The 18952-nt window shown below is 58.0% G+C and overlaps 1 protein-coding gene and 2 non-coding genes across 8 annotated transcripts; 1 reads left to right on the top strand and 2 right to left on the bottom strand.

The window, feature by feature from the left end:
• Nucleotides 1-6357: 6357 nt before the first annotated feature.
• On the top strand, nucleotides 6358-6439 carry TRNAS-UGA (transfer RNA serine (anticodon UGA)). The gene has a single exon. It is a non-coding gene; the product is annotated as a tRNA-Ser (tRNA).
• LOC102461618 (zinc finger protein RFP-like) lies at nucleotides 6426-16365 on the bottom strand. Of its 6 annotated transcripts, none has more exons than XM_075916469.1 (9): nucleotides 16163-16365; nucleotides 14545-15082; nucleotides 14181-14276; nucleotides 13229-13532; nucleotides 12876-12898; nucleotides 12023-12135; nucleotides 11268-11288; nucleotides 10947-10973; nucleotides 6426-7792 (listed from the first exon to the last, which is right to left on the bottom strand). In XM_075916469.1, the coding sequence occupies exons 2-9, from the start codon at nucleotides 14956-14958 to the stop codon at nucleotides 7180-7182; spliced, it is 1611 nt and encodes a 536-aa protein (XP_075772584.1). In that variant the 5' UTR covers nucleotides 14959-15082; nucleotides 16163-16365; the 3' UTR covers nucleotides 6426-7179. The 6 variants fall into 6 exon arrangements, with proteins under 6 accessions (XP_075772584.1, XP_075772583.1, XP_075772585.1 ...); XM_075916468.1 differs by lacking the exon at nucleotides 16163-16365 and adding an exon at nucleotides 15940-16145; XM_075916470.1 differs by lacking the exon at nucleotides 16163-16365 and adding an exon at nucleotides 15940-16141 and having other exon boundaries at nucleotides 6426-7727; nucleotides 13229-13459.
• A 1450-nt stretch (nucleotides 16366-17815) lies between these two features.
• On the bottom strand, nucleotides 17816-17887 carry TRNAC-GCA (transfer RNA cysteine (anticodon GCA)). The gene has a single exon. It is a non-coding gene; the product is annotated as a tRNA-Cys (tRNA).
• Nucleotides 17888-18952: the final 1065 nt, after the last annotated feature.

The following is an 18952-nucleotide window of genomic DNA, read 5'->3' as shown; positions in this document are numbered from 1 at the left end:
AGGGGACCAGCAGGGAGATGGCCTATGCCCAACTCTTGAAGGCAGAGCTGGTGAAGCTGTGCGGAGAGAGGGGACTGACTGCCTGTGCAGAAAGCAACCATGGCCCAGCTGATTGCCAGGCTGGAGGAGAATGACCAGTCACAGGGCCAGGCTCTTGTGCCTGTGGGAAGCAGCCAGACCCCACCTGGAAGCGTCTCAGGCTCAGAGAGGGGGCGGAGCACTGGAGCCCGCCAGAGAGATGGGACAGCTTCCCAGGGAAGCCCTGCAAGCCGTAGTCTACATAGGGCAGGGTGCATCCCAGCAGAGCTGAGGCGACTGGAGATCCAGCTGCAGATGAAGGAATTGGAAGTAGAGGACCGAGAGAAGGAGAGCCAAGATCGAGAAAGGGACTGCCAGGACCAAGAGAGGCAGTGACAGCATGAGTTGGCCATGGCAGAGCGGAGAACCGGTGGGGCCCCGACCGTGCTGAGTGCGGATGGGCCCCAAGGTCCCAGGGCTGCCAGATGCTTGGAGAGGCTCGTGGTGGCGTAATTGAAGGATATGGGAGACATAGACGGGTTCCTCAGCTCCTTTTAGAGGGCCTGTGGACTGCAACGGGTCCCCCCAGCTGACTGGCTGCAGGAGGTCATCCCCGCACTGAACCAGGAGGCTGCCGGAGTGCTCGGTCAGCTGCAGGACCTACAGCCAGGGGATTACAACCGAGTTAAGGAGGCCCTGCTGCACAAGTTCAGGCTGATCCCCGAGATGTACAGGAAGAAGTTCCAGGGGGTGCAGAAGGAGCCACGGGAGACCTATGTGGACCTGGCCTCCCACCTGGCGCAATACTGCCGCAAGTGGGTGTCTGGAGTCGGAGCTCAGATCGCAGAGGAGCTGCTCAAGCTGGTCATGATGGAGCAGTTCTATGAAGCATGCACACCCAGACTGAGGCTATGGCTCAAGGACCAAAGATCAGAGAACCCTCAGGAGGCTGGCGGATGAGTTCACAGAGAGCCGGTCCAGGTGTGAACAGGAGTCCCGGAGTGAAAGGGAATTGCGCAGAGACCGGTTCTCGGCTGAGCGATGGAGAGAGGCACCTCTGAGGCAGGGACCAGGACCAGTCATCGATGCCCCAGAAAACCAGTCAGGGCCTGGACAGAGGTGGAGGAAGGGCAGGCTGCCCCAGAGGCAGGGGCCGGCAGGCAAACCTCAGCTCAGAGAGGGGGAAGGATGCTCAGTGCACCTCCCCTGGGAGGTCTGATCCTCAGGAGGCGGATTTCTCCATGTACCGGGTGGGGACAGGACAGCCCCTGCGGAGCGAATACCTCATACCCCTGCAGGTGGGCAGCAAGTTGGTGACAGGTTTCTGGGACACGGGGGCGGAGGTGACGCTGGCCCGGTCCGACATAGTGGCCCCAGACATGGTACTACCCCCCACTGAACTGATCCTGAAGGGCATAGATGGGTCCCCATTTAAGGTGCCTGTAGCCAGGGTGCATCTGAAATGGGGGGCCAAGGAAGGTTTCAAGGAAGTGGGAGTGCACCTGCACTTGCTCACTGAAGAGCTGATGGGGAATGACCTAGAGGAGTGACCCCATGAATCCCAGTGGGGGGCTGCCAACCTGGATCCAGGGGAGGACTCCCAGCAGGGTCCCATCACAGTGGACACAGGGTCCAGCCAAGCTGGGACTCTGGACCTAGGCAAAGGTGGGGAACAGGTCCCGATCCCTGCCCCAGTGGCTGAATTCCAGGCTGAGGTGCAGGCAGACCCCTCCTTGCAGAGGCTGAGGGACCAGGCTGGCCTCCGTGCAGCTCAGCCCCTGGGGAGAGGTGGCCAAGAGAGATTCCTGTGGGAGTGGGGATTCCTGTTCCAGGAATGGCTTCCCCCCAGGAAGGTGAGGGCATGGGGGGGTCCAGTGGCAGCTGGTAGTCCCCTGAAAGTATTGCCTCAAGCTGCTGTATTTGGCCCACAACGTCCTCTTTGGGGGCCACCGGGGGATCCGGAGCACCCGGCTGAGGCTGCTCCAACACTTCTACTGGCCAGGGATATTTGTGGCCGTGCAGCAGTACTGCCGGTCCTGTGACTCCTGCCAGAGGGGCGGGAAAGCTGAAGACGGGAGGAAAGCTGCTTGGGGGCTCCTACCCCATATAGAGGCCCCCCCTGGGCTTGCAGGGCCTGCTGCGGCCTGGGTTCGATTCCCTGTCAGGGAAACCAGCCTTGTCATGAAACCTGCCTGGTCTTTGCCCTTTTCTATCACAGAGAGTGCCAATGGGTTGAGGGAAGGGGGGTGCCAGAGGCAGGCTCTGACTGGGAGACCTGCAGAGCACAACTCTCAGGCAGCTCCTTCCCTGCATGGGCAACACAGGTTGTATGCCTGGGTGAATAAGAGCTCGCGGGGAGGTGCCAGGGCTTCAAGCAGGCAGTTCCCATTGGCCACAAGCAGGGACCAGGCATGAAGCCTTTTCCACTACAGCTGTGAAATCTTGCTGGTTATGGCCACAGCTTGGCAAAGACAAATCAAGATCATCTCATTAGCCCTGTCTCTCTCCCTGACTTCTTCCTGTGAGTTGTTGCCTCCTTGATTAATGCTCACCCACTGCTGGCCCTAGATATGGAACAGTGGCTATGGGGATGTATTTGGATAATCTCATGTGACCTTATCTGGGGCCTGCCAGCTAAGTAGGAGGGACAGGGCAATATTTCTCCTTCTTCTGCAGAGAGGGAGCCAGCTCATTCCCATGAGGCTGCATACAAATGGAGCAGGGTCTGGAAGGGTGAAGCAGCTGAATGGAAAAAGCAAGGACAGTAGAGTACCAGCTGAGAACCTCAAGCACACAGTGGTGTGTTGGTCCCATAGTGTAAGGGGCAGGGTTCAGGAGTTTGAATTCTACAAGCTGAGTTCAAATCTCAGTGGGTCCTACTGGGGAAATGTTGGTTTGTGTAAATCCTTTAATATTGATCTTCTTGCCTCTCTCACTCAGTTCTACTTTGTGCTTCTTCACTTTCGCAATGTAAGGACTTCGGAGAAAACTCTCAAACATCTGTTCCAATGGCGCAATGGATCAGCACGCAGTACTTAAAAGGCAGTGCACATAGGAGACATGCTGAGGTTGTGAATTCAAATGTCACCCAGAGCAGTGGTTTTCAGTCCCTACTGGGCTGTCCCCTTCCAGTGAACCCTGTGGGAGTTGGGATTCCAGCACAGAGGAGACTATCAGTCAAAATTCCCCCTTCACAGATTATGGCCTCATCAGAGTGAATGCTGGGTGGCCAGGATCTAAGGCCAAGTGGCACAGAAAGAGTTGAACCTTGGTCCATTTTGCTTCCAGCGTCATGTTGCCCATCTTCCCTTTTGTATCTGGGAAAAACTCTGTTCTTTTGGAAGGCCTGTACTCCTCATTTTATTAGGAATGAGGGCTCTTACCAAAGAGGAGGTTTTCCCCACATTTGGGCCCGTGTAGATGGGCCAAATGTCAGAAAAGCCTCTTCTGAAAAAAGAAAAGTGTCTCCAAAACTGTTCTAATTTATGGTCCCAGACGACACCTTTCAATTCCAAAGTGCAGCCATTCCCCATCAGTCTGGGAGGGGTCTCAAGGCCTATACAGCCCAAGATATGCCATTGGTAACTCGTACCCACAATCTTTTTGTCAATTGCAGTGCAACCTACGGATAACTTGCTAAGCACACACTACAGTCTGCTGTTCTACCAGCTGAGCTATTGAAGGGTGCCTGAGTGCCACTGGTTTGTCCATGTTGGCCCATCTACAAGTGTCAGGGCAAGTGCTCCCCCAAGTGGATGGCATCACAGGCGAGGGGGCAGAAGAACCCGGGAGCACAGAGGTGCTTCCCATGCAGAAGGACCCCTGAGCTAGATCCATTCATGTCACAGCAAAAGTAAAATACCTGGGTTCTTCTCCTGTGTCTTTTTTTGTTTCAATGTCACTAGGGGTGCAAGAGGGGCAGATCCACAAAAAAAAAAAAAAAAAAAAAAAAAAAAATGGATTGAGTGAATCTTGGGCCAGCCCCTCACTTGTGCTGCTCGCTCTCCCAGACAGATCCCAAGGTAATAGCTCCACACCCAATGGATGGGTGAGCAGAGGCCAGGGGGCAATAGGCAGAGCCTGGCAGCTGCTGGGATCAGACCTGAGGGCATCAGGGGAAGCAGCAAGAAACACAAACTCAGCCCCCTGCATCTCTAGCCAGGCTTGTAGGTTTCATGGCCCCAGCTCATCTGAGCCAGCCGGATGAGAGACCGAGCGCCAGTGGGCACCAGACATCCAGAAGAAGGCACAAAAATCTCTTCTCACCAGCCTGAGGACAAGAAATCTAAAGCAGGAGGGTTTTGCAACAACCAGCCTAGGAAAATCCTACTGACAATAGAACTCAGGTTGCAAAGTTCAGAGCCCTGAGTGCTGCCCCTTGCAGCATGGGACAAACAGCTGATGTTTTTGGTGGGCACCTGGGGCTCTCAGCTCTCCAGCTGCCTCTGCTCTCCCGGCCCCTCCAGCTGCCCCATCCCAGCTGCTTGTTTATTTTTTGTTTTTATTTAAGTACCAGCGCTAGTAGAAGCCGCCACTCTCCCCTCTCCCATCACATGATGGACAGGTCACTGCCCCCAAGCAGACTCTGAAATGGCCCCCTGCATTTCCCTGGCCCCGTGGAAGAGGCCCAGGGCCAGGATGGAGCCAGGGGAAGCAGGAAGAGCCCTAGTCTACACAGATCCTCTTTGCACAAAAGCCTCTTGTGCAAAAACAGACCCCAATTAATTATGTAAATGAGCATGGCAATATGCTAATCAGTACTTCATTTGTATGAACTTTTGCAGAAGAGAGGTGCAGTATGGAGATAGCCTAGGTGGTAACATAGGTTCAGGAAAAATCCCTGGTCTGCAATCCTTAGTTACACACAATAAGAATAATTCACCAGCTCAGACGTGATTTCTAAACCACCAAACAAGGAAAATAAAACCTGATGGACTAGGGAGACTACTCCCTACTTACACATTTCAGGGAGTCCAATCGTAGCCTACACAAGAGTGTGTGCCCTAAAGAATAAGGTGTCTGATTTTGGATCAAAAGATGAAGGGTGTGAATCCCTTCGCAGTTGTATTTACCTCCATTTGTCTGTGCTTGTGGATCCTGCTATCTTTGGCCTGGAAAGGTCCTATGTAGCAATGTGGTTTTTCTGTAACCCTATTGGAAGGCCTGTAGGTATTCAGTAGGTCTAAACTGAAGCCTTCTTCTGCAGCCAGACTGAAGAGCAGCAGCAATTAGTTGTAAAGCCTAGGGTCACATGCTCATATTCCAGCTATATGTCATTTAAATAGTGCTACACAAGGCTGGAGGGGGGGGGTCACTTATCCTAGTGGCACCCACTGTCACCAGGCAGGAAACAGATCTCACAGTGAGTAGAGAAAACTTAACAGCATTTTGTCTGGCAAAAGACTGCTTACCAATAGTTGTGGTTGTGCAATGGGCATTCTATGATTCTTGTCCTCACGTTCCTGTTGTTTGTCTGTGTGATCACTGTCTGGTTTGGATCTGTTTCTGTCTGCTGTATAATTGATTTTGCTAGGTGTAAATCAGCTAAGGCGGTGGGGTATGATTGGTTAGGTCATTCTGTTACAGTATGTTATGTTTGGTTAGTGAAATTATACTAAAATAATTGGTTAAGGAAGAACTAAGCAGTATTGAGTTTCTCTATATAAACTGGGGTCCAAGAAGGAGACCAGCAAGAAGAAGGAAAAGGGGAGAAGAGAAGGGAAAGGAAGAGGAGAGAAGACTGTGACGTAGTGGGGGTACTTGCTGGGCTGTGGTGACCCCTGCTGTCTGGAGCAAGACCCAGCAGGGAAAACCTCACTAGGCAGAGGTAATGCCAAACTTGTTGAGCCAGGGGCCAGACACCCCCCATGGAGAGGAACAAAGGAAGGTGGAATGCTGCCCTGGCTGGGGGGCAGGGCTGGAAGTTAGTGAGTTGGTTGCTGGCTGTCGGAGGGCATGGAGGAGAGCCTAGGGGAAGGGGCTGGAGTTTAGGGGCCCAGTCTCCCCCATCTCAAGGGGGCCTGAGGCATCCTAGCCCAGTTCCTGTAACCAGATTACATCTGTGCTGCGCTGTGCTGGTGAAGCAATAAACCACCCTCAATTCCACTGGCTGGTGCAGTCTGTTTATGCCATTTCGGGGTGCAGGAGACAGGGAACCCCCAACGCGCCGTCACAAAGACCTTGAAGCAGAACTCACCTCCAAGGCAGCCTAAGACGAGAACAGCCAGGACTCCTCTGCACAGCTGTTGAAATGGTTTGCTGTGTGAATTCTACAGCAGGTGATGTTAGGACTGTGCACTGGAATTATTTACCAGTTTCCCTGGTCCCCCCATACATGCAGCTGTGATGGCCGAGTGGTTAAGGTGTTGGACTTGAAATCCAATAGGATTTCCCTGCGCAGGTTCAAATCCTGCTCACAGCGAGGCCTGTGTGTTGGCCATACCCCTTTCAATGTGTGTGGCCGTGCTGGTTATGACACATGGACATTGTCACTGAACAGTCTGACAATGCCATAATGAATTGAGGTTGGAGAAATGTTTTGGATTGCTTGAAGTGCTGCAGCTGAAATACACACGATGTATACAAATGTAAACACGTCAAACGTCGATATCGACGTGAGGGAAGAATAAAGGTCAATCATTCCATTTCTAACAATAGTTTAATAAAAAGCTGGTGAACTGTAAAGGGAAAGGTTCCTGCACAGACACCTTGTTACAACAGTTTCTAATTAGCATCCATTTTTTTCCATCATATTTGACATTGAGATGTCACAGCGTTAAAAAATTCTGACAGGAGTGAAAATCCCCTTCTCCCTCCCCCACCATCTGCTCCCCCTGGGGCAGGGGAGGGGGCCAGGTGGGGCAGCAAACCCCACCCACTGTCTGGCCGCATTTCGTACCAGTTTCACCCTGTGCTGGGGTGGAGCAAACCTGGGGAAGGGGGGAAAGGCAGCCTGGGTTCTTTCCAGCCAGGGGGTCCCATTCACCCGGCCTGGGCTGGGCTGCCAGTTGTCCAGTTTTCCACTGGAGGCTCCAGTTGCAAAGGGAAAGGGGCAGCGACCGGTTGGCACAAAATGTTCAGGTACCTGCAGTATGCAGCTCCCATCACTGGGGAAAGGAACAGCAGCGCTGGGAGGGGCCTGTCGGTGCCGCAGGGTCACTGTCAGGGGCAGGGATTCCCTCCGGCCTGGGCCGGCACCGGGCAGATGGTCAGGGGAGTCACGTTGGTGCCCCCAGTGTAGAAATAGGGGCGCAGCGTCCCAGAAAAGGTGCCGGTGAAGGTGAAGAGATGGGACCTGTCAGTCACATTGTAAAACGAGACCTCGCCCGCCTCGTAGTCCAGAAAAACCCCCACCCGGCTGGGCCTGGCGCTCACGGGGAGGAGGGTGCTGGGGGAGGTGCCGGCCTTGTATGCCCCGTTCCTCAGCCACATGAGCCAGTATCCATTCTTAGGTGAGAATGGGAACTTCCCCTTCCTGCTCACAGATTCCCTGCAGACCCCCACAGTCCACTCGGTCTTGTCTCCCACCTCCACCTCCCAGTAACGCCTCCCGCCCACGAACCCCTCGGCGCCCAGCACTTCAGGGTAACTATCAAATCTCTCGGGGGTGTCGGGCAGATCCTGGCACGTGTCTTCATGTCTCACACTTTTCCAATCCTCAGACAGGACGAGTTTGGAATGAGCCGTGTCTGGATCCAGCATCACGTCCACTGGGGAGAGAGTCACAAAGCCAGGGGCCTCGATGACTCTCGAGGTCCCTGCCAGTTCTGTGATTCTGATAGAGGTGAAAGCAGAGAGGGGCCTCAAGGAGGCAGAGGAGCAGTGACCAGAGGGGCTGGTCCCAAGGGCTAGAGGGATGCAGGGCCAGGGGGCAGAAGGTGGAGGGAGTGTGAGGGGAGGGGGCAGGCAGGAGGGGTGAGGGGAGGGAGGTGGGGCAGGAGGAGAAAGGGGAAGCACCAAGGGGCAGCGTGTGGGGGGGGGGGGGGGAGAAAAATGCCAGAGGACAGGGATGGGGAAGGCACCAGGACAAATGGGGGTGGTGACGGTGACAGGTTTGATTCTCAGTGGGTGGGAAGGGAAGGGTGGGTGCCAGGGGCCTAGAGAGGTACCAGGGGAGGGGTGAAAAATGAGAGACTGAGGAGGAGCAGATGGGCTGGCAGCAATGAGGCAGGTGGAAAGGTGTCAGTGGGGGTGGGGGAAGATTAGAGGAGCAGAAGGGAGGCCATGGGGGCAAGAGGAACAGGCACTATGAAAACCGAGGGGCTGAAGGGAGGGGCAGGTTCTAGCCGGGATTTCGCTAGGACCGCGGGGGGTGTACACCAGTGCTCCCTCCAGCTGTTCCTAGCCATGTGCGGAATAAATTTTATCACGTGCACTGAGGCAGACCCAGGAAACACAGGCTGTGGCCATATGAACGTTCTGCTAATCTGCTGGGTGGCTCCTGAATTTCCCCTGAGCGCGCAGGGTGGGTGTGACAGCAGGGCCCAGCCGAGCTCTCCCAGCTGCTGTCTGTGCCAGTGTCAATGGGGCTGCTCCGGCCAACCCACTAGTGCAGTGGTCTCCAACCTTTTTACACCCAAGATCACTTTTTAAGTCTCAGAACAGGCGAAGATCTACTGCCCCGCCCCTTCCTTGAAGCCCCGCCTACATTACATGAGGAAATCTAATGTAAATGTACTGTGCAGGTGCGCAGTTGAGAGGGCTCAAGAGCTACTCTTAGAGCCCCTGAGATCTACCGGTAGCTCGCGACCTACTGGTTGGTGACCACGGCACTAGTGTGTCATCAGGGCCTGAGTGAGCCCTTCCAACAGCTTGGGAGGAACCAGGTGGGGGAGGCGGCAGCTCCAACCTACATTGCCAGGGACACACCTGCCCTGCCTGGGGCCTGGCCCACAGAGCTGGGCTGCCCGGGGATCCGTTCTGCCTGGAGCTGGGCACAAACCACTGAGGTGCCATGTGAGGTCAGGAAATGTCGGGACCCTTTTAGTGTCTGAGTGACGGGCAGCAGCAGGGCTGGGCTGGGCCTGCCTGGGGGAGGGACCCTCAGCACCGAATCTGTGCTAGGCCCCTCTGTGCTCATCAGTTCCCAGCCCCAGCGGGCTTACAAAGTCCTGCAGTGCCCACAGACTAACAGGTTCTCAAACTTGTGATACTGCGACCCCCCCCCCCCCAAGTTGCTCGTGACCCCCCAGGGCCTCGGGACCCACAGTTTGAGAAATGCTGGACTAACAAATAGATTTGTTGTGGGTTTCTCAGCTGCTACAGGACCACTCATGGGTTTTTTAGAATAGACTAACTTGGTCCCCTCTGAGACTTCAGGGCCTGGCGGTTCCCAGCCCCGGCCCTTGTGTTCTTGCTGCATCAGCTGGGAAAGTAACAAAAATGCTGGAGCCCGGCACCTCTCCGGTGACACGTTAAGCACTGACCCGCCCCAGTCACCCTGCGCTGGGGAGGAGGGGGTTGCTGGGTGCTGGTGAACAGAGGGCGGGTGGCCCAGGGGTTTGCTGGCCCCACAGGCCCGGTTTGCCTGCCCCTCTCTCCCATGCAGAGACAGAGCTGCCCAGGCCAGACTGAGCCTTTGGCTTGGGTCAGTGACAGCTGGAGCTGCAGTCACTGTCCCCAGCAGGGCTCAGCCCTGGACGCTCCGTATGTGGGGAGGAGGCAGCCTGGCCTGCCTTAGCCGCAAGGTTCCCCACTCAGAGCTGCCATCGCCCAGAGCTGGTGGAACCTCAAGGGACAGGACAAGGTCATTGGGGGGAGGGGCGGGGGGCAGGAGAAGGTGCCAGGGCCGGGCCATTGGGGATGGAGCAGTAGAGGGAACGGTGGCACAGAAACAGCAGCAGCCAGAACATGGCTCTGTGGGACTGTCAGTGACTTCGCTCCAGCACCCTGCTTTGTGCCTGGGAACCTGGTAGAAAAACACATTTCCTAGGAGGCCAAGACTTTGAAAATTCACTATTTGCCAGGGGCATTGCGTTAACATCATCGCTAGCTCAACAGGCCAGTGTCTGGGGGAGTTTCTCTTCAACTTTTTATTTTTATAATGAATTTTTATGCAAAACAGCCATATCGGGCCAGACCTCGGTCCCTCTGCCCAGTGTCCTGCCTCCTGCCACTGCAGTGCCTGGAGCAGCCAGAGGGAATCGTCTAGTGATCCCTGCCCTGTCATAGAATTATAGAGCTGGAAGACACCACAGGAGCCATCAATTGGAAGCATGAAATATTGCTGCACCTCGTTTGCATAATTAATGAGCGGCCGCTTTTTGTACAAGAGACTTTTGTGCAAAAAGGAGCGGTGTAGACGGTGCCTTTTTGCACAAAAACCTCTGGTGCAAAAATGGAGCCTAATTAATTATGCAAATGAGGCATGGCAATATTCCATGCTTTGCCTCATTTGCATATTTCTTGCACAAAACAATGCAGTATTGACATAGCCATTGTGTTTAAACAGGAGTTGGGGCCCAAAGCCAGACCCTGGATTTGCCCTGGGCCCAGCCCCACTGGCTGGACACGCCTGGAGTTTTCTCCCCAGGCTGCAGCGTGCTGAGAGGACCCTGCCAGGAAGTGGTTTCCTGCCCCAGGCTGTGAGGGGGGGGGGGGGGGGGGGGGAGATGAGCAGGGTTAAGGTGGGAAGCGTCTCCTGGCCTTAGATCTGGAGCCACAACCCGGCTCCATAACACCCCCCAGCTGCTCCCCGGGCTCCAGCTTTGCCAGCAGGGTGTGTGAGGCCCCCTGGCTCCCAGCCCCTGCCTCTGGGGTCTCTGCACAGGGGTGGGTCCGAGGATCTGGGGTTACTGCTCCCCCAAGGGCCGGGATCATCTCCCAGGCCTAGGGCACAGGCATGGTGCTGGAGGGGGAAAGGGGTGGGTGAGCCAGTCTCTCCCCAGGGCAGGAGCTGGAGTCACTGACACCAGTGCAAGGCCAGTTACCTGCGAATCCTCGGGCTCGCCTGAGTCCTGGAACAAGCAGAGAGAGAGAGAGAGAGGTGAGAATTCCCACCGCAGAGCCCCCGGAGCAAGAGCAGGGATGTCCCAACTCCTCCCGCCGCCCCCAGCTCTGCCCTGGCTCCACAGAGCAGGGTCCCACAGCCTCTGTCTCCCCTCGGCTGTTCTGTCCCACGCTCCTTGCCTGTGCCCCCCTCACCGCGCCGATCCTCGCGCGCCCGCCCAGCCCAGGGGTTGCTCCGGGCGGGGGAACAGGCTCCCAGCAGCTGCCGTGCCCGGTCCTAGGGCAGCACCCGGGATCCTCACCTCTCTCCGCAGCCAGCACCCCTGGAGGGGAAGAGAAAACCCATCAGTGGGGGGGGGGGCAGTGCCCAGGGCTCACGGCCCAGCTCTGCCCCGCGCTGCCAGAGGGGCCCTGGGGAGCAAGGCCCCGGAACCAGCTTCTCTCAGATGTTTCCACCCCCAGCCACACAGCCCCTGGGATTTCACACGCACAAGAACAGGGGAGGTGCCCAACTCCTATGGGCACCAGTGGGAGTTACGGGCCCAGCTGCTCTGGGGCTGCTGAAACTCCCGCTAGGCCCGTGTGACTTGCCGGGCACCTGCCCAGCTCTGAGCGTCTGGCCCAAGGGGTTCAGACACCGGGCCCAGGCACGTCTGGTGTCAGCCAGGGAGGCTCCACAAACGTCCAGGGAGCTGGGACTCGGGCCCCGAGTCTGTGACAACGTCTCCCACGGCAACTAGCTCCCAGCGTCCCCAGAAACCTCCCCCTGCCCCTCGGCCCGCGCAGGCTGGGCTGGGGGACCCTTTGCTTGGCAGCAGGAGAGGGCGGCCGCAGGGACTGGGGCAAAGGGGGAGGCACCTTCACCGCCTGCCCCTGTTCTCCACCATCCACATCCCTCTGGGATCCTGCCGTTCTGCTCAAAGCAGCCTCCAGGCTCAGGAACCCGCCAGCCCCCCAGGAGCAGACCCTGGGGCCTCAGGGACCCAGCTGGGCCTTTCCACGCCCCTCCCCACACCCGCATAGAGAAAGAGGAGCCCCCAGCAGCGCCGCCCCGTACCCAGGAATCCTGTCACGGCCCCCTGGAGACTGTTCTCTCCTGGGAAGTCCCGGATTCTCCGCTCCAGCTCCGGGCACTTGGGCGCAGGATGCGGCGACGTCGCCTCCTCGCCTCTGCAGAGACACGAGGGTGTTATTGGTCTCCCACCTCAGCCCCCCCCCCCCCCCCCAAGCCAGACAGGGGAGCGGGTGGGGGCTGGGCCACAGGCAGAGCTCACAGGGCCCTGACCTCGGCTGCCCAGGGAGTTTTTCCTGCCGTGCCTGGCCTGGGCCCTCTCTCCAGCCAGAGGGAAAACAGCCCAGGCAACACCAGGCCCAGCTCCTGCACACCCGGCCCAGCCCATGTGCCCCAAACAGGCCTGGCTGGGCCGCTCCCATGGCTGAGAGAGGGGCCCGTTCTCCAGCTGCTCCTCAGCTTCTCTGCTCAGCCCCCAGGGGCCGGGTCACTCCCCATGGAGTGGGGGCTCTGGGATGGGGACACTCCCCCCAAGGCCTAGCCTGGGACATTCAGCTCTTTCCCCACAGCTCCCCCTTCCCCCCACGAGCTATGCCAAAGCTGGGGGCAGGTCCCAGCTGGGCCCTTGGGGTGACCAGCCTCAGCTCTATTAATATTCCCCTGAGCCAGCGCAGCCCCCAGGGAGGGTTCCCCAGCCCAGAACTCTGGGGGCAGTACCCTCCCAGGGTGCCTCACACTCGCACAGTGGCAGTGGCACCCCGGGCGGTGGGTACAGAGGGGGCAGGGTTCAGAGGGTGAGACAGGCCCATGGTGGGGGGCTGTGGCTGGATTCACAGCCTGTGCTCTGAGCCTGCTCCCAGCATGACGGGGGTATGGGGCAGATGGAGCCCGGACGTACCTGCTCACGGCGCTTCTCACACCCTAGAGGGGAAGGAGACAGAGCAGAGAGTCAGTGCCCATGGCCCAGCCTGGCTCCCTGCCCCAGAGGGGTCACGCTGCTCCCCCACTCTGCAGGCTGCTCCCCCAGGTGGGAGACCCACTGAAGGGCTGTGCTAGGGGGAGCCGAGCCCCTTTTACATCAGCTGCTTTGCAGGGGGGCCAGGTCCACTTTTTCACCAGCCTTCCTAATGGGCCAAACTCCTGCATCTCTGCAGCCCTGGCCCTGCAGCTGCCCCGGGCTCTGCTCCCTACCCTGAGTTACCCTGTGAGCCCCCAGTGACTGGGCTCCGAGCAGGTCTGACCCCGTCTCACCTGCAGCAATTCCAGCGCCGGCTGCCGACACTTCTCCTCCAGCTCCGAGATCATGGTGCTGAGCCGGGAAATGTCCTCGCCCAGGCGGGCGGCGTGTTCCTCCCTCCTCCTCCCAATCTCCTTGTCCAGCTCTCCCAGCTGGGCCAGCAGGAGGCGCTCTCGCTCTGCCAAGAACTTCCGCAGCCGCTCGCACTCCCAGCCCACCAGCTGCCGCTCCACGTCCGTCTGCCTCTGGGGGCGCAGAGCAGGCGGGGCCGGGACGCGGGTGAGCGGGGCTGTGCGAAGTGGCAGGGCCTTGTCCGGGCTGCGCAGAGCGTTTCACTCCGTGTCTTTGCCAGGTTGGCTGGGTCTCGCCCAGGGCTTGTCCCAGGGCAAAAGTGTCACCAAAAATCACCCCAACCCCCATCACTGCACCAACAGACTGAGGTGCAGCCCGGGCCTTGGGAAATGGGGCCCAAACCAGCCGCTGGCATCCCTGGGGTGTCTGACACTCACACCTGGGGGTCAGCACAGATCTCCCCTCAGCCTGACCCTGCCACAGCTGGGCACATGCAGCAGTTTGACAGGCCTCACCGCTGCCCCTCACGGGAGAGAGGCAGAGCCAGAGGCTGCTTGCAGGCAGCCTGGGGTGAACTCACTGACCTCAGTTGGAACTAACACCAGCGTCCCCCAAGAGTCTGACCCGAACCCCACCGACTCCAGTGGGAACTAGCACCAGGGTAACAGAGGAGCCTGACCTGAACCCCAGTGGGGTCACTCTTGATTTATACCAGGTAACTGTGAGCGGAGGCCGCCCCACACTGAAGTGACCCTGAGCTGTGTCCCTGCATTAACCCTGGAAACCCTTTAACCTTCTGAAGGACCCAGACACCAGCCAGCACAGAGACCCGCCTGATGCTGTCACTGCTCCTCCCCCACCATGCAAAGCTGCTGGGCAGGGCCGTGCACTTACCAGGAGCCTCTCGCTCTCCTCGGCCCAGTCGGATTCCAGGCCCCGGAGCGCGTCTCTCTTCTCCCGCAGACGCTGCAGACGGCTCAGGATTTGCTCCTGCAAACACAGACAGCGGCTCTGGGGGCTGCTTGGGGCCACTGGCTCGTGCCCAGCGAGAACAGCGCCACAGAGCAGTGAGGCTGGGGGAGCAGGTCCCCCCCTCTCCAGCCCTTGGTAACTGCCCAGCAGCGCTGCTGGGCCTGGCCCAGCTCCATGTGGCTGGGTCGTGTTCCCGGGCAGGCCCCTGGCTCTACCCAGGGCAGGTCAGAACACGCAGGGGGCTCTGGCACTGCAGAGAAATTGCCCCTGTAAGTCTGGTCCCTACCTTGCACTCTTGGGCAGCCTCCTCGATGGGCACCACCGTGTGCGCGCGGTGAGCCCGGGACCTGTCGCACACCACACAGATGGGGGCTTGATCCTCTTGGCAGAAGAGCTTCAGGGCCTCCTGGTGCCTCTCGCACTCTGGTTGCCCCTCGGGCACTGGCCCCGCTGGGAGCTGCAGGCGTTTCACCAGTTCCATGAGGTTCCCCAGCTGGTAGTTTGGCTGCAGGTGTCTGTGTGGGATGGTCTCTCTGCACTGGGGGCAGAAGTTGGGCTCCGACTCCCCCCAGCACCGACTGAGGCAGGCCCGGCAGAAGTTGTGCCCACATTCAATAGACACCGGGTCTGTGAAATACTCCAGGCAGACGGGACATGTCACCTCACCCTGGAAGCTCCTGGCCAGGTTCCCGGAAGCCATGGTCTCTCTGCAACCCCACCCTACGGGTTGGTTTTGTTTCCCGATCAAAGGAAGCAGCGTAGCCTGTTCAAGCTGTTTTATTTTTTTCTAAGCAGGTTGTACAACTCGGAGCCAATCACACTTGCTGGATGGAAATGCAGAAATTAAAAAACCGCCACAGAAGTCAGACCCCCAGAAATGCCCCAAATAAGCACCAAGCTACCTAAGAAAACTCCCAGGCAGACACACAGAACCTTGCCTGGTGAAAAGGGGGAGCTGTGTTAGTCTGTAACTAAAAGAAGCTTAAAAATCAATGAGTTTTCGTGGGCACCGCCCACTGCTCTGGGTTTGCTGTCTGAGGCAGTGGGCTGTGCCACGGAAGCTCATGACACTCTCCAGATTTTTTGCTAGTCTCTCTGATGCTACAGGGCCAGGGGTTTCTTAGGGCACCCAGAAGCCGGCGCTGCTCCCGTTTACAGGCGTAGGCAGGAGCTGAAGGACTGTGTCCCCTACAGCGAGCGGGGCCTGGGGAGGGACCCTGAAGGGGCAGTGGGATTAATCCCCCCCATTTACCCCTCATGTTTCACAATCAAATTCTGTTCCCCTTTGCCCCCAATCATACTGGGGTGCTGCTGAGGCGCGTGACTCGCCCCCTCATTAACCATCAGCAGAGCCAGGGCCCATTTGGGGCCAGTGTCCCCCAGCGGCTAAGTCGGGGTGGCCCCCCCCCAGCAGGGTGTTCTACTGCCCCAGGTGGGGAGGAGAATGGGGGTGACAAGGGCCCCCCCACCCCAGGGCAGGACCCAGAGCGGCCACAGACCCTGCTCCAGGCCCTCGTGTTCCCCTCCCCTCGGGCCCCACAAGCTCAGGCCCATGGGCCCAGGGGGCGGCTGCCCCCCTTGCTCAGACAGAGCCCCCCAGGTACCAGACTCGCTCTGTGCCCCCCAGCTGCCCCCTTCTGACACGGGCTGTGACCCGCTTTGGGCCCCGCCCCGCTCTCACCCCGGGGAAAGGCCCCGTGGGGCCGAACTCGCAGCAGCGCCCCCGCTCCGGCTCCGCGGCACGTGCGGAACCCCCCGCGTCGTGACACGCGGTGCCGGCCCCGCCCCCTGCATTCGCCGCTGCCGCCCGGCCCGGGCGCCCAATCGCGCGAGGCGGGGGCGGGGCCAGGCAGCTCCGGGTCAGAGCTAAGCCCGGGCGTGGATCCCAGACCGGAGTCACTGACCCGCTGCGCACGCGCGGTCCGACCCCTCCCCCCCCTTCTTCTGCCGCGCGCCGGCCGGGTTTTCAGAGCGTCCCGCCAGCCGCTCCCTGCCCCGCCCGCCTGGGCGTCTGACTCTGTGGCGCGAATTCTGAAGGAGCCGTTGGGGCCGTTACTCGCCGCGCGCCTGGTTCGGCTTCCGGTCAGCGCCGCGCGGGGGGAGGGGCAGGAGGACTCGGAGGCGCTGAGGTGAAGTGGGCGGGAGGAGGCGGGCGGAGCAGGTGACGTGTCAGATGGGGGCGGGGCAGATACATCGCTGCGGGGCAGCGTGGGGAGCTTGGGGCGGGTAGAGATCACGTGACACCGAGGCCGGATAAAACTGACAAGGTGGGGGCGGGGCAACTGGTGAGTTCTTCCCTCTGGACCCCCCCCCCCCCAGCTGTGCCAGGCTCCCCAGTGCGGGTCTGTCCCCGCCCCCCCGGGCAGGCGAGTCCCCCCGCGGGGGTTCCAGGCTGCACTTGGCCTAGGAGCTGCTGCGTGTGAGGCCACGGGCCCCCCAGAAACCCGCCCCCGGCCCTTGGGAAGAGCCTCGGCCTCTGGCTGGGCCCCTCCTGTGCGGGAGCGGCTCGGCCTCAGCTTGCAGGGAAAACCTCTTGTGCCAAATGGCCCCTAATTAATTATGCAAATGAAGCACAGCTTCATTTGCATAAGCCTTTGTGTAGATGTAGCGTCTCTCTCTTTTATTCCTGGATCCGGACTCTCACTCCGGTCTCTGGCGAAGGGGCTCTGCCCACGCACGTTCAGATCCCATCACATGTTCTCTTAGGGTTCAGGTGCTACTGGAGCAGGGTCCCCACCTTATCACACCCAAGGTCGCTTTTTAAATCTCCCAACAGGCCCCGCCCCTGCCTTGGAGCCCCGCCCCCTCTGTTCTCCTCCTGCCCATCACTTGCTAGCCCCAGCCCTTACTTACACCCTCTGGTGAACAGTTTATTTTTAAACTATGCGATACATAAAATCATGTGTTTATAGTTCTGACATAAATGGATAAATGGTCTGTCAATGGTCTGTCTGTTTTCTGTTTTCTATGCATGATTCATGCTATTTAAATCTATAATGAAGCATTTATATATACATATACTACATATACATTTTGGGGGGGGAACAGAGTTACAGAGCTCTGCAGCTGGGGAGCAAGTGGAGGCAGAGGCAGAGAGTCCCCTACGTCTCCTTTCTCCAAGGATTCTCCCCCCCAGGGAAACCAGTGCCTGCCTGCCCTGGGGCCAACCCCCCAGTGCAGGGAAGCCTCCTGCCTGCCTCCTGCAGGGTTGACTCACCCCTCCTGTGCAGTGCAGGGAGCCCATGCTCCATCCCTCCTGCAGTACACCCAGCAGAGCAGCTAGTGCACTTCTGGAATCTCCCAAAGTGGCACTGAGCTGTAGGACTTCTGTCCATCCCCAGGAAGCCCACACTGCCTCCATTGTCACTGCAGGGAAGTAGTGGAGCTTCTTGGGGGTGAGAGGGAGCAGGGCAGACAGGACACCTTGCAAGCAAGCCACTGCACTGCTCAAGGCCTTGCCATCAAGCATCAACCTGTTGGTGACCACAGATTTAAACAGTTCACATACAATGGAAATCCAAGACAGGTGAATGTCTTCATTGAATCAACACTCTCACAGGGGGCACTTGGGTTTGAACCAAGGACCACTCGATCTGCAGTCAAACACTCTGCCACTGAGCTACACCCCCATGTGAGAACAGTGTCTACAGCCAGTATTGAGAAGTGGGTAGTGAACAAGAGACTTTTGTGTAACACACATCTCAGCTGGGATGGTCCCTCACTGACCCTAGATTGTGACTGGTCCTAACAAGGAGTTTTCCTGAAAGCAGCAGAACTGGGGCAGGACAGAGGTTCTTTCCACACGGAAAAGTTCTTTTGGAACAATGGCCGTTATTCCAAAATAACAATGCAAGAGTCTACACAGCAATTCCGTTAGTTTGAAATAACTCTGAAATAACGGAAGGCTGATTCCAACTTCTGTAGACCTCACTGTATGCAGAAAAATGCCTATTCTGAAATAGCTATTTCAAAATGAGGTGCGTGTACATGCTCCACTTCTGCTATTTCAAAATATCCCCTCCCCAGGGCCATTCTAAGTTATTCAACCTGGGGCTCTAAATCAAGGTAACACGTCTACATTAGGGAAGCCTCCTCGGACTCATTTTGAGGTTTCCCTGCAGTGTAGACGTGCTATTTTCAAATAAACTGTTCCAGAATAGCTTATTCCAAAATAAACGTGCCGTGTAGATGTAGCCAGACAGTCCTGAGAGATGAAGCAGTTGGAGGGAAGCCAGGAGAGCAGAGGCCAGTCTGAGACCTGAGTGTCCCAGATGTCTACCCCAGGCCTTCTGTCTAGGTCCCGTGGTGTAAGGGGCAGCACTAATGACTGTGAATCCTCCAATCTGAGTTTATATCTCAGTGGGACGGGCTGGGTGGTTGCTGGGAGGTCCTTGTGCTCCAGGCTTTTTTGCTTCCTTGTCTTGAGGTTCACTGAGGGGGGGGTTTGCTTGTCTGAGGCCCAGTAGAGATTCGTGAGCAGACTTGTGCTCACGTGACTGATTCCATCACAGCTGCAGGGCAGAGAGTGTGAGCAGAACGGGGGTGGGGGAGTTGTATACTTTGGGAAGGGTCCTGGCTCCCAGCCACATGCCTTGGAACAAAGACCAATGGTCCCTGCACAAAGTTCATTGTGGGAAAAAGAGTGGGAATAAGAGATGGGGCAGCAGGAAAGGGGCCGGCCCCTCAGCACCAGC

This window comes from Pelodiscus sinensis, unplaced genomic scaffold (genome assembly GCF_049634645.1).
Source record: "Pelodiscus sinensis isolate JC-2024 unplaced genomic scaffold, ASM4963464v1 ctg35, whole genome shotgun sequence".
In the NCBI taxonomy this organism is placed as follows: domain Eukaryota; kingdom Metazoa; phylum Chordata; order Testudines; family Trionychidae; genus Pelodiscus; species Pelodiscus sinensis.
Note: the sequence above shows the minus strand (reverse complement) of the source record. Positions and strands in the feature narration are given on the sequence as shown.